The 12879-nt window shown below is 37.3% G+C and overlaps 1 protein-coding gene across 8 annotated transcripts in view; it reads right to left on the bottom strand.

The window, feature by feature from the left end:
* LOC126282287 (translation initiation factor eIF-2B subunit delta-like) overlaps positions 1–9598 on the bottom strand; it is a 111891-nt gene extending 102293 nt beyond the window's left edge. The window contains exons 1-3 of one of the 8 annotated variants that reach the window (XM_049981965.1): positions 9498–9580; positions 9260–9380; positions 7940–8010 (exon numbers count right to left, since the gene is read on the bottom strand). In XM_049981965.1, the coding sequence (XP_049837922.1) occupies positions 7940–7984 (45 nt within the window). In that variant the 5' untranslated portion in view covers positions 7985–8010; positions 9260–9380; positions 9498–9580. Of the gene's footprint in view, positions 1–7939; positions 8011–9259 lie in introns of all 8 variants that reach the window. The other 7 variants (XM_049981985.1, XM_049981950.1, XM_049981970.1 and 4 more) reach the window with 7 other exon arrangements.
* Positions 9599–12879: the final 3281 nt, after the last annotated feature.

Raw genomic sequence — 12879 nt, 5'->3', positions numbered from 1 at the left:
CATCCTGGAATTTATCTTAAATCATTTAGGAAAAACAGACAGAAGCTAAATTTGGATGATCAGATGGGTATTCGAGCTTGTTTGAAGACCAATATCTTAACCACTGCATGGAAGAAAACACTTCCACAGGGAAAATCTTTTGCAAACAGAATGATGTAAGCTTTTACATAATACAAAAGGTCCATATGAAACACGTCTTGCGAATTTCCCTGGTACAGAAAGAAAATTTTATCACAAAACATGCAATGTTTCATGTACAATGACCAAGCAAAGAAAATTCACAAACAATAATGTAGCGCAGTTTTATTGCACTAGCCACTGCTGAATGGTGTATCTCATTTCATTGTGCTGTGTTTGGGTTGTTTATTATACAAGTGATGAGGCAGTGGATGGTTCATTGCAGGCAAAACCTGAGTATGCCACTTTTGCTTACACATGCTCATTATGAATCAGAAAACGTAAGTTTGATGGCACACTTATGTCTTCAAAACTAAGCCCTAAAGGAGACAAACAGAGACAAATTTGTGGAAATGGTATTGGACAGGCACGCAACTTAAGAATATCACAGGAACATATTTGCTCAAAAATAAGCTTCAACATATTTCTTACGAGGAAAATGTCTAGTTCTACGAATCAAGACATTTTACTAAAATGTACTTTGGTCTGGGGCTGTGTTGCAAATGTACATATTCAGAATTTGTTAAAGCTTCCAAAGATGGCCACTACACATACCATGAAAACATGTTGCAGAAATTGTTGCAGAGACAAATTTAAATATCTCCAGATATTAACTGTCCGAGCACTGTACACATACGAAGTCATTCCTTTCTTAAATCTTCACTGCTCAGCTCATTTCAGTTGAGACACACATGATTACAACACTGAAAATCAGAATGATAACCACATAGAAAGTAAGTGTCTAAAAATTAATGGATAAAGGCTCAATAGGTGCATGCAGTATTTTTTTTTTTTTTTTTTTCTCTTTACAGTAAGCTTCCACACGACATGAATAATATCAAAGTGTTGCCTCCCTTCTGACAAATTAAAGCAGCACATGACTCTAGTTTGCCTCTACACTGAAAGGCATATCTAAATTTAAATTTTTGATAGCAAACAAGTTCTGCTTACCATAGGCTATAAGAATGCTCACTGCTGCTGTTTCTCATTTGTTTTTCTTCAGATGCACTGCTAGCTGTAACTGCCCTCGCAAATGCAAGAAGAAATATAGTTTGAATATGATGTCAAAAGCTACTGCAATAAGTTCAACTTCATCATTGGCTGCCTGCCACTGCCACTGATAATTCAACATCAAATGTAGCTGTGTGAGCAGCAGGTTCTCATAAAATAGTACCTGACAGAGAGAGATGATTACTGTAGTAACTTTACATCCCTATCCATTTATTCTGATTAGGTTTCCTATGGTTTTTCCTAACCCTGAAGCAAGTGCTGTCATGGTTCTTGAAGAAACTTCATTTCACGTACATATTATTTTTCTTTAGACAATTATAATATTTTATTGTCCTTGGAAATTTCATGAAAAGTTAGTGTTCATTTACAAGGAGTTTGTTTTTCCAATTAATAATAAAAAAAGACAGTTTAACTGAAAGAGGGCCCTCTGAAAGTTCAACTACCTACAAAAACCGAGACAAGATGTACAACACTGTATTGGACAACTGACAATTCCAGTTTCATGAAATGGTTATTTTTGAAGGCCAGCAAGAAAGAGCATGGTGTATTCTAAGGGAAGAATCAAGTAGATGAAAATTTTGTGCAAGATGGGTGATTCGAGAATACTGATCACAAGCAAGGCAAAAAATGCATTTTTCTGAACGTTTGAAACCTTTCATACAGAATCCACATGATACTGTGGATTTACCTGTTATTGTGGATGAAACATGGGTCCACAATTTCATGACAGAAAGAAAACACCAATCAAAGTAGTGGGTGGATGCTGGTGGTTCTGCTAACATGGAAGAAAAGTGCATGACTGCAAAACAAAAAAATTCAGGACAACATACCTGTAAACAAAGGTGCTTTGGAAATAGGAGAGTACAGAAATTATAAGTGAAAAACGTAGGAAGGTCCACATCATTGACTAGACTTGTCAGTTTCTGACTAATAGAGAATCTAGTCACAATGTGTTTCCCTATCAAAAAGCAGATGCTTTGTAACCCAAGATTTCTGAGGTAAATAAACTGTGCAAAACAAAGAATTTTATTTTATGTGAGCACGGCATTTTAGTTCACCCATTTGAATGAAATACACACTGCGCAACACATGGCTGGAAAAGAAAACAAGTGCTGTGAAGAGGTTATGCCAGATGTGGATCAATGTTTTGCAGAACTCCACAAAAGCACCTTAGGGGTGAAACCTAAAAAGGGGACACAGTATATTCCACTGATTGCACGAGTTGACAAGTGTGACTATTAACAAACCATTGTTTAATTCGCTTAATAAGTCACTGTTGCCGAATACTAACATATATCGCTTACATAAAAATGGAATGTTAGGACCTCGGTGAAGAGCAGCTTGGACTCTATTTAGAGATGGGTCATTTGCGAAGGAAAATGTCCAAAGGAATGATTTGCTAGACTAAATGGAAGGACTAAGATACAACTTCTACAAAATCGTTAATCACTGTTCCTTTCTGGTCAGTCTCATTTCCACCTCAGTCCCTAGTTTCAGCTCCATCCTTCATTCAGTTGTAGTTCCTTTTGTTCAATTGTGTTCGTCCCTTCTTGTTCAACATCACACCATACTGAAAACTCTATTCTAGTCCTTTGTCGCTATTCGGATTCCATGACAGCTAATTTATAGCAAAGTTATATCTACACCTGAAAATGAACACAAAATGTGTCCTGATTTATATAATAGAGAGAGACACACCAAGTGGGAAAAAATATATATAAAAAACAAAGATGCTGTGACTTACCAAACGAGAAAGCGCTGGTAGATAGACAAAATTAATTTTTTTTATTATGCCTATCTACCAGTACTTTCTCGTTTGGTAAGTCAATCTGCTTGTGTGTGTGTGTGTGTGTGTGTGTGTGTGTGTGTGTGTGTGTGTACCTGTCCTTTTATCCCCCTAAGGTAGGTCTTCTGCTCCAGGGATTGGAATGACTCCTTACCCTCTCCCTTAAAACCCACATCCTTTCGTTTTTCCCCTCTCTTTCCCTCTTTCCTGAAGAAGCAACCACTGGTTGCGAAAGCTTGAATTTTGTGTGTATGTTTGTGTGTCTATCGACCTGCCAGCGCTTTTGTTTGGTAAGTCACATCATCTTTGTTTTTATTGATGAATATAATAGAGGGAAACATTCCACGCGGGAAAAATATATCTAAAAACAAATTTGATGTGACTTACCAAACAAAAGTACTGGCAGGTCGATAGATACACAAACAAACACAAGCATACACACAAAATACAAGCTTTTGCAACCATCGGTTGGTTCTTCAGGAAAGAGGGAAGGAGAAGGAAAGACGAAAGGATGTGGGTTTTAAGGGAGAGGGTAAGGAGTCATTCCAATCCCGGGAGCGGAAAGACTTACCTTAAGGGAGAAAAAGGACAGGTACACACTCGCACACACATATATATCCATCCGCACATACACAGAGACAAGCAGACATTTGTAAAGGCAAAGAGTTTGGGCAGAGATGTCAGTCGAGGGAGAAGTACACAGGCAAAGATGTTGAAAGACAGGTGAGGTACGAGTGGCGGCAACTTAGAATTAACGGAGGTTGAGGCCTGGCAGATATCGAGAAGATAGGTATACTGAAGGGCAAGCTCCGGAGTTCTGACAGGTTAGTGTTCGTGGGAAGTATCCAGATAACCCGGACGGTGTAACCCCCCCAGTGTAAAACTTGTCCCATGGATCCTGCCACCATCACCTACTACAGTACTGTAACCCGGAAGGTGTACACGATCAAAGGCAGAGCCACGTGTGAAAGCACTCACATGATTTACCAACTGACCTGCCTACACTGTGAAGCTTTCTATGTGGGAATGACCAGCAACAAACTATCCATTCGCATGAATGGACACAGGCAGACAGTGTTTGTTGGTAATGAGGATCAACCTGTGGCTAAACATGCCTTGGTGCACGGCCAGCACATCTTGGCACAGTGTTACACCATCCGGGTTATCTGGATACTTCCCACTAACACCAACCTGTCAGAACTCCGGAGATGGGAACTTGCCCTTCAGTATACCTCTCTTCTCGATATCCGCCAGGCCTCAACCTCCGCTAATTCCAAGTTGCCGCCACTCAAACCTCACCTGTCTTTCAACAACATCTTTGCCTGTGTACTTCTCCCTCGACTGACATCTCTGCCCAAACTCTTTGCCTTTACAAATGTCTGCTTGTGTGTGTGTGTGTGTGTGTGTGTGTGTGTGTGTGTGTGTGTGTGTGTGTGCGCGCGCGCGCGTGTATACATGTCCTTTTTTCCCCTTAAGGTAAGTCTTTCCGCTCCCGGGATTGGAATGACTCCTTACCCTCTCCCTTAAAACCCACATCCTTTCGTCTTTCCCTCTCCTCCCCTCTTTCCTGAAGAAGCAACCGTTGGTTGCGAAAGCTTGAATTTTGTGTGTATGTTTGTGTATCTATCGACCTGCCAGCGTTTTTGTTTGGTGAGTCACATCAACTTTGTTTTTAGATACATCTTTGTTTTTAGATATATTTTTCCCACGTGGAATGTTTCCTTCTATTATTTATGTGTGTGTGTGTGTGTGTGTGTGTGTGTGTGTGTTTTATACACATTGTCAACAATTTAAGTTTCAAAATGAAATGAAATTAATTTACTAAAACAATTCCATGTGCCACATTTTTCAGCTTCAGAGGAAAATCTGCTATACTCTAAATGTATTAAAGGACAGTCAGACAACCTGGAGTCCATTATAGTCTGCTTTGTTTGAACAAATCACCAACTTTCATAGTTCAAATTTTGAAAATGCCTGGTCCCACCCGAGGCTCACGTGTACACGCTGTCCACCTAACTAAATGTTCTTTGCACCTACTAGTTTCCAGGTGCCACCTTTGTTCACAGTGTGTGACAGCTTATATGTGACCACTATGATGGAGAAAGGAGCCTGTGAGCAATGGAAACAGTGTCACAGAGTACCCCCAAAGTCTTAAACCCAATACAAACATACAGTAGCTTGAAATTTCCTGACAGATTAAAACTGTGGGCCGGACCAAGACTCGACCTCGGGTCCCGAGTTCGAGTCTCGGTCCGGCACACAGTTTTAATCTGTCAGAAAGTTTCATATCAGCACACGCTCCGCTGCAGATTGAAAATCTCGTACAGTAGCTTTCTTACTCCCATCGCTCATCACAACAAAACTAACAACAAGAGAGCACAGATATAGGTGAGTGGCCAGTAATTAATAAACTAAAGTGTTAAAGTGTGGATAATTTACTCCACTTAACCATTAAACTATCAAAAAACTGATCTGTTACAGAACTAAATCATTTTCCTAACACAAAATTCAACTGTTATTGTAGTGGTCTTCAGTCCTGAGACTGGTTTGATGCAGCTCTCCATGCTAATCTATCCTGGGCAAGCTCCTTCATCTCCCAGTACCTACTGCAACCTACATTCTTCTGAATCTGCTTAGTGTATTCATCTCTTGGTCTCCCTCTACGATTTTTACACTCCACACTGCCCTCCAATGCTAAATTGGTGATCCCTTGATGCCTCAGGACATGTCCTACCATCTAATCCCTTCATTTAGAATTCAACTAACAGCAAATAAAAGTGTGCAATGCAAAACTTTGTACCATAAAGTCGCTGGTTCCAATCTCGTTAGTAGAATTTTTAAAAATTTAAATTTCATATATATTACCAAATGGAAATGTAGATTAAGAAATAGAGAATTACATGTCTTAACAAAAATTACATATTTCAACTTTTTAAATTACTGCTTATAAAACAGACAATTTTAGATTTATTTCAAATTTGGATAATTCAATGATCTAGGTAAGTGGTGTAAAACTAATAATTTTCATAGGTATTTGAAAATTGTGAATAAAGTTATAGCTCTTCCAAGTTTGGAAATTTTGTGAAATTTATATCTATCTGTCTCAACATAAATGACTATAATTCCAGTTCCAATGCTGATACAGCCATCAAACTTAATGTAACAGAAAGCTAATGAGTAGAGCTTTAAGTTCACATATAACATGGTGGGTTTCTAAGAATTTTTACTAGCAAGGTCACTGACATTGACCTTGAAGATCTCAATGTGTTGCATAGTACTGCCCTGCAAGTTACTATAAATGAGGTAAATATCAAGAAGGCATGCCCAAAGGCATTCTGCCCAAATATTCATTTCATCTTAATTTCAAGAGCAAAGAAAGGTCTAAGATGATGACCCAATGAAAGATGGGTACATGTAATTAGGGTAGTGTCTTACCCAGTTGTGGACGTCACAGAGTTGACTATAACAATGATGTCAATTAACATAACTTAAAATTTATTTCATAGATCGAACATTGTAACAACAATGTTCATCCATTCATGATGACAAATGACAAACAACAAATGGAGAATTGAGACCAAAACTGCACCATGAAGAGGATGTCTGAAATGTTAAAATTTACAAAACTGGTGCTGAGAGGAACATACTTTAATCAAAGCCAAGCACAATATCATGTCAAATGACAAAATATATAATAACATTACTTTGATCAAGAAAGTAAAAAGCCCCAATCAGCAGCCAGAAGTTTCTTATATAACTTGACCTAGGTTTCGATACTACTGTGAATATCTTCTTCAGAAGTATATGATGTTACTTCGTTACATATTTGTTGAAACATATTACACAATCATGAGCTAATCAGCTCAAGTCACATGCAGTAATTAAAATGTCCAATGAAACTGTAAATCTTAGTTAGACGTTTGCTATTGGTCAACAGCCATATATATTCCACTTTTACTGTTATAACAGATACTTCAATTACTGCACGTGACTCGAGTGGTTAGCTCAAGATTCACATAATATGTTTCAACTAATGTAACCAAGTAATGTCTTGTACTTCTGAAGAGGATAATTATAGAAGTATTGAAACCTAGATCAAGTTTAAATAAATAAACTTATGACAACTGATTGGCAGTTTGTCTTATTAATCAAAGCTTACTCACAATTGCTTTTAACAGCCATGTTCAAGACTGCACAATTATATTACAAAATTATGACATAAACTCATCTGTGCTGTCCTAATGCTAAAGGAAAACTTAAACTTGAATCTAAAGTACTAGGACTACACTGTCATCAAGCCCATATAGTGAGTTATAACCCTGATGTTTGCCAAGTTTGCGAATTAAAACGCAAAACTGATTTTGAAACTAAACATGAACATAAGAACAAATATCACAAACTACTGTCATTGATTATGTAGCCCATAATGTGATCATCTACTTACAGTTTGAAAATGGAAACATAGACAATCATAGACAAAGAGCAAATAAAAACCAACAGCATATCACATATTACCGTTATTATATAAATAAACTATATACTTTATAGAATGTGTCATCAAACCCATCACAATCTAGCAATGGGAACCACATTTCAGAATAAAAACAGAAGGTGTTACTTAAATCTTCAGCAAGCAAATGCATAGTCAGAGCCCAAAATACACTATCATATCATATTTGGTTAGAGCCATGAGAAGAGCTTCATGCAAAACTTGGAAATCAAATCATTACAGAAAAGAGTACCTCTCAGAGTTAACTAGTCATTAGAAATCATGTTTCTGAAGAAAGAGACTGCTACAAATCCAGTTACTGTCAGCCAAAATAACGAGATGAATGGTGAAAGGAAAAAGCAGTTATAGAACAGGCTACAGGTTTTATACAATTGGCTACTTGCTTCGTTAGAATGCACAAGCATGTTACAGAATAGAAATTCTGGCAAAAACTCAGCATTACAGGAAGCTCTTACAATGTTATTTTCCAGGCATTTGGAAAATACCTGTTTTCCCTCCATGGCTTTCCTTTTGCGTCCAGAGTATACTATAAAGAAAGTACCAAAGCACACATTATGTAAGTTCAGTTAAATGTTTAATAATTAAATGATACTATTCATGCTAGAGACATTATGTACAAATGAACATGCATACTAAAATGGCAAGTTGAGTGTTGAGCCTGAAAAATGGACACTATTATAATTAACAAAAATTAAATGTTAAACACTAGGCTGTTACATAAAGTACTAAGAAGCCCTGTTTTAGAAATCTGGACTTTCTAAATGAGTCAGTGAACTTTCTAAACGAGTCAGTGTGCACCATGAAAAGAAGTACATATCATTCTATGTGGTTTTTGATATTCACAGTGTTCTCTTTTGTTTCACAAATGATCATTTACTGCATAAACAATTCCCCTATAGGCATGTAAACAGTATCAGCAAGAAGGATTTTGTGCCTTATCGTAACATAGAAATAACCTGCAAGCAGCATTTAACTGTTTCTTATTCTGACAACTACCACTACGTTATGCAGTAAAAGTTCACAGTGAATACACGTCGTTTGTGAAATCTTAAATAGGCAAGAACAATGAAAAATGTCAACGTACAGCTATAAGAGAGTTTATTTTAACATGTACTGAAAGTACAACTAGTAGTTATTCTCAGCTTTACAAAACTGTTATTCTCTGACGAATTTGTAATGTTAAACATGGTGAACACTAGCATTAATGGATTACTCATTCGGAAAAAAATGTTTCATCATATATTTTCCGTACAAAAAACCCTAAATGTAGTCACGTTATACCGTGTTACCGAATGCCACCGGAGTCAATGACGAACACATGTGCATTATTAAGTGGAGCTTACACAACAGAAAGGGAGTGGGCGGGGTAGGTAGAAGACAAATAGGGAACGGTATTTGGCGATGAATAATAAAATTGTCATTTTCAGTTAAAGTGTTTCCTGGTTATGTCATCAGTCCATTCAGATTTTCTGCAACTTCTTTCACATTTAGCGCACTTATTGTATGATTAAAACGATTATCAATGTTTCAAATTTAAGAAGTGCTCTTGGTAAGATTAAGTAAGAAGTGAAATTTGCAGACCCCTTTATATTACCACTTTTACCCATTTTGCCGCATAAGAAACGCAAAGTCCCTTCTCAACTGAAAGGTACACCAAGAAAATGACCTGAGTGAAGAAATCCAAGCACGCCTTGACGTAATCGAGGAGCGAAATAGTTAAGGTAATACTAACAAAGTCGTACTATCATAGCTTCAAGTGAACTTCTGAGAATTACCTTTACGCAGTTGAGCCGCGAAGGAACAAGACGTATTTTAAACAATTTGAGGCGACAAACGTTTAACAAATATACACAGTAACATAACAAACCAAACGCACATATGTTGTCGTTTCCTAACCTGCAATACACCAAAACGCCTTCACAATGTTTATTTTATTTATACCGATATATTTTCTATACACAGAAGGAGATACACTGGCGTCTAAAGTTCCGATAAGACTCGTGCTTAGCTTACTTTAAATCACACAGCTGATCCGCATGCCTTTAAACACAAGTCACACATTTTAACACAACTTCATAGACCAAAGATGCAAACGGCTCGTAGCAACAGTAATCACTGCGTAGCTATCTAGTCCTGTACGACGGTAACGATTTTGAACGTAACAAATAGGAATAGTTCTTATATTTATCATTTCTCACGTAATATCATAATTTCAGGGTCCAGTAACAGTGTGAAAGTTCTGTGTTATCTTTGTAAAGCAAATAATGCTCAACACTAAAGTGAATCTGTTTTACTCATTGTTGTAGGTACAGAGGCAACTTGGCTTGAAAGATGATGCATTACAGTAAAATAACGCGGTAATAACGATTTGCTAGAGATAAGACGGTGAATTTAGTGCATCAGTGCAGCAGAGGAAAGTAAGACTTTTCAGACGCAAGAAAAGAAAAAAATTAAAATCTGCCTGTACAAGTGTGCCAGGTGGCATGGCCCATAGAATTGTCGTCTTTTTAATATCGACTGATGACGTGTTAATTTACTGACTGAAGTCAGAACCATGGACCCGAAAGTTGTTTTCCCATGAGCCCTGGTTCATGCGTATAGTTATTAGCGCTGATACGAGATAAAATAGAGAAGCAAAATACCGTACGTTAATGAGAGTGGCAGTCTCAGTCCTAAGTTTTGTTCTGTAATATCAGCTAGCACCATTAGTAATATTCCGTGGAAACCTACTAAGCAATTATACGAGGGCTATCCACAAAGTACATTACGTTTTCGAATTAAAAATAAATAAAGTATTGGAAATTATTTTATTATATACAGATGAAAGCCACACTTAAATACTACTTTTCTACATAGTTGCCATTTAAATTAAGGCACTTATCGTAGCGATGGACGAGTTTGGAAATTCCTTCATCGTAAAATTCAGCCGCCTGCGCCTTGAGAATATTTTGAGGTCCATCAATACTGCTCGTAAGTGTTTATAGTATTGACAATGCTTCTATACGCGCCCTCAGACGGTCAACATATTGTCAGTTTGACAGTATTATTGAACGTGTGAGGGCCCCTTTAGCATTTCATTATCAAATTATAGAGACTGAGCTAGCATTAAAATATAAAGATTAGGGGAAGTGAAGTACGGCCGTATCAAATAAAAACTTATATAACTTGAGAGAAAAACATTCCACGGTTAAAATCAGTAGGTATTGAACTCAATAAATATTTACAATAGTCATATCTTAGTAGCAATACGGTAGCATAATGTTCGAACAGTTCTATACGTTAATTCTTCAATGTCAGTGTTAACAAACGTTGTTGTTGTTGTTGTTGTTGTTGTCTTCAGTCCTGAGACTGGTTTGATGCAGCTCTCCATGCTACTCCATCCTGTGCAAGCTTCTTCATCTCCCAGTACCTACTGCAACCTACATCCTTCTGAATCTGCATAGCGTATTCATCTCTTGGTCTCCCTATACGATTTTTACCCTCCACACTGCCCTCCAATACTAAATTGGTGATCCCTTGATGCCTCAGAACATGTCCTACCAACCGATCCCTTCTTCTGGTCAAGTTGTGCCACAAACTTCTCTTCTCCCCAATCCTATTCAATACTTCCTCATTAGTTATGTGATCTATCCATCTAATCTTCAGCATTCTTCTGTAGCACCACACTTCGAAAGCTTCTATTCTCTTCTTGTCCAAACTATTTATCGTCCATGTTTCACTTCTATACACGGCTACACTCCATATAAATACTTTCAGAAACGACTTCCTGGCACTTAAATCTATATTCGATGTTAACAAATTTCTCTTCGTCAGAAACGCTTTCCTTGCCATTGCCAGTCAACATTTTATATCCTCTTCACTTCGACCATCATCAGTAATTTGCTCCCCAAATAGCAAAACTTATTTACTACTTTGAGTGTCTCATTTCCTAATCTAATTCCCTCGGCATCACCCGATTTAATTCGACTACATTCCATTATCCATGTTTTGCTTTTGTCGATCTTGTATCCGCCTTTCAAGACACTGTCCATTCCATGTCATTGGCAAATCTCAAAAGTTTTTATTTCTTCTCCATCGATTTCAATTCCTACTACAATTTTTTCTTTTGTTTACTTTACTGTTTGTTCAGTATACAGATTGAATAATACTGGGGATAGGCTACATCCCTGTCCCACTCCCTTCTCAGCCACTTCTTCCCTTTCATGGCCCTGGAGTCTGCCATCTGATATCTATACGAATTGTAAATAGCGTTTCGCTTCTTGCCACGTTTAGAATTTCAAACGGAGTATTCCAGTCAACATTGTCAAAAGCTTTCTCTAAGTCTACAAAGGCTAGAAACGTAGGTTTGCTGTTCCTTAATCTACCTCCTAATTTAAACCGTAGGGTCAGTATTGCCTTGTGTGTTCCAACATTTCTGTGAAATCCAAACTCATCTTCTCCAAGGTCAGCTTCTACCAGTTTTTCCATTCATCTGTAAATAATTCGTGTTAGTGTTTTGCAGCCGTGACTTATGAAACTGATAGGTCGGTAAGTTTCACACCTGTCAATGCATGGTTTCTTTGGGATTGGAATTATTACATTCTTCTTGAAGTCTAGGGTATTTCGCCTGTGTCATACATCTTGCTCACTAGACTGAAGAATTTTGTCACGGCTCGCTCTCCCAAGGCTATCAGTAGTCCTAATTGAATGTTGTCTACCCTGGGATCGTTCATAAACAGCATAATATTCAGAACGAATAGTGGAAAGCTGTCCCAGGTTTTGAATAAACAACAGCCTCAGATGTCTAGGTCTTCCTTTTTGTGAATAATTTAGTTGTGGTTTTTATCTCTCATGCTAAATGTTTCTTTGTTCTCATGCACATAAATCTGGTACCTGAATATAGACTGTCTAAGAACAGTCATTATTACAAGCTGGATATTTGTTTGTGTCTGTGCTCTTGCAACGATAACTTCAGTGCACTTAAGTACTTGAAGATGGGTAAATCTATTGAGGTGCTATTTTTTGAAAATCCCTTAATCGGGCAAGTAGATTAGAAAATTTAAAAAGGGAAATGGATAGGTTAAAGCTAGATATAGTGGGAATTAGTGAAGTTCGGTGGCAGGAGGAATAAGACTTCTAGTAGATTAGATTAGATTAGATTAGATTAATACTTGTTCCATAGATCATGAATATGACACTTCGTAATGATGTGGAACGTGTCAGGTTAATAAAAGAAGTCTGTACAAGAAAATACATTACACAAAATATTGCATGACACTAATGATTAAGTTTGTTTTTTTTTACTTAGTTTATATCTAAAAATTCAGCCAATGAGTAGAAGGAGTTGTCATCTAGAAATTCTTTTAATTTATTTTTAAATGTTAGTTGGCTATCTGTCAGGCTTTTGATGCTGTTT

This window comes from Schistocerca gregaria, chromosome 1, assembly GCF_023897955.1.
Source record: "Schistocerca gregaria isolate iqSchGreg1 chromosome 1, iqSchGreg1.2, whole genome shotgun sequence".
Taxonomy (NCBI): domain Eukaryota; kingdom Metazoa; phylum Arthropoda; class Insecta; order Orthoptera; family Acrididae; genus Schistocerca; species Schistocerca gregaria.
Note: the sequence above shows the minus strand (reverse complement) of the source record. Positions and strands in the feature narration are given on the sequence as shown.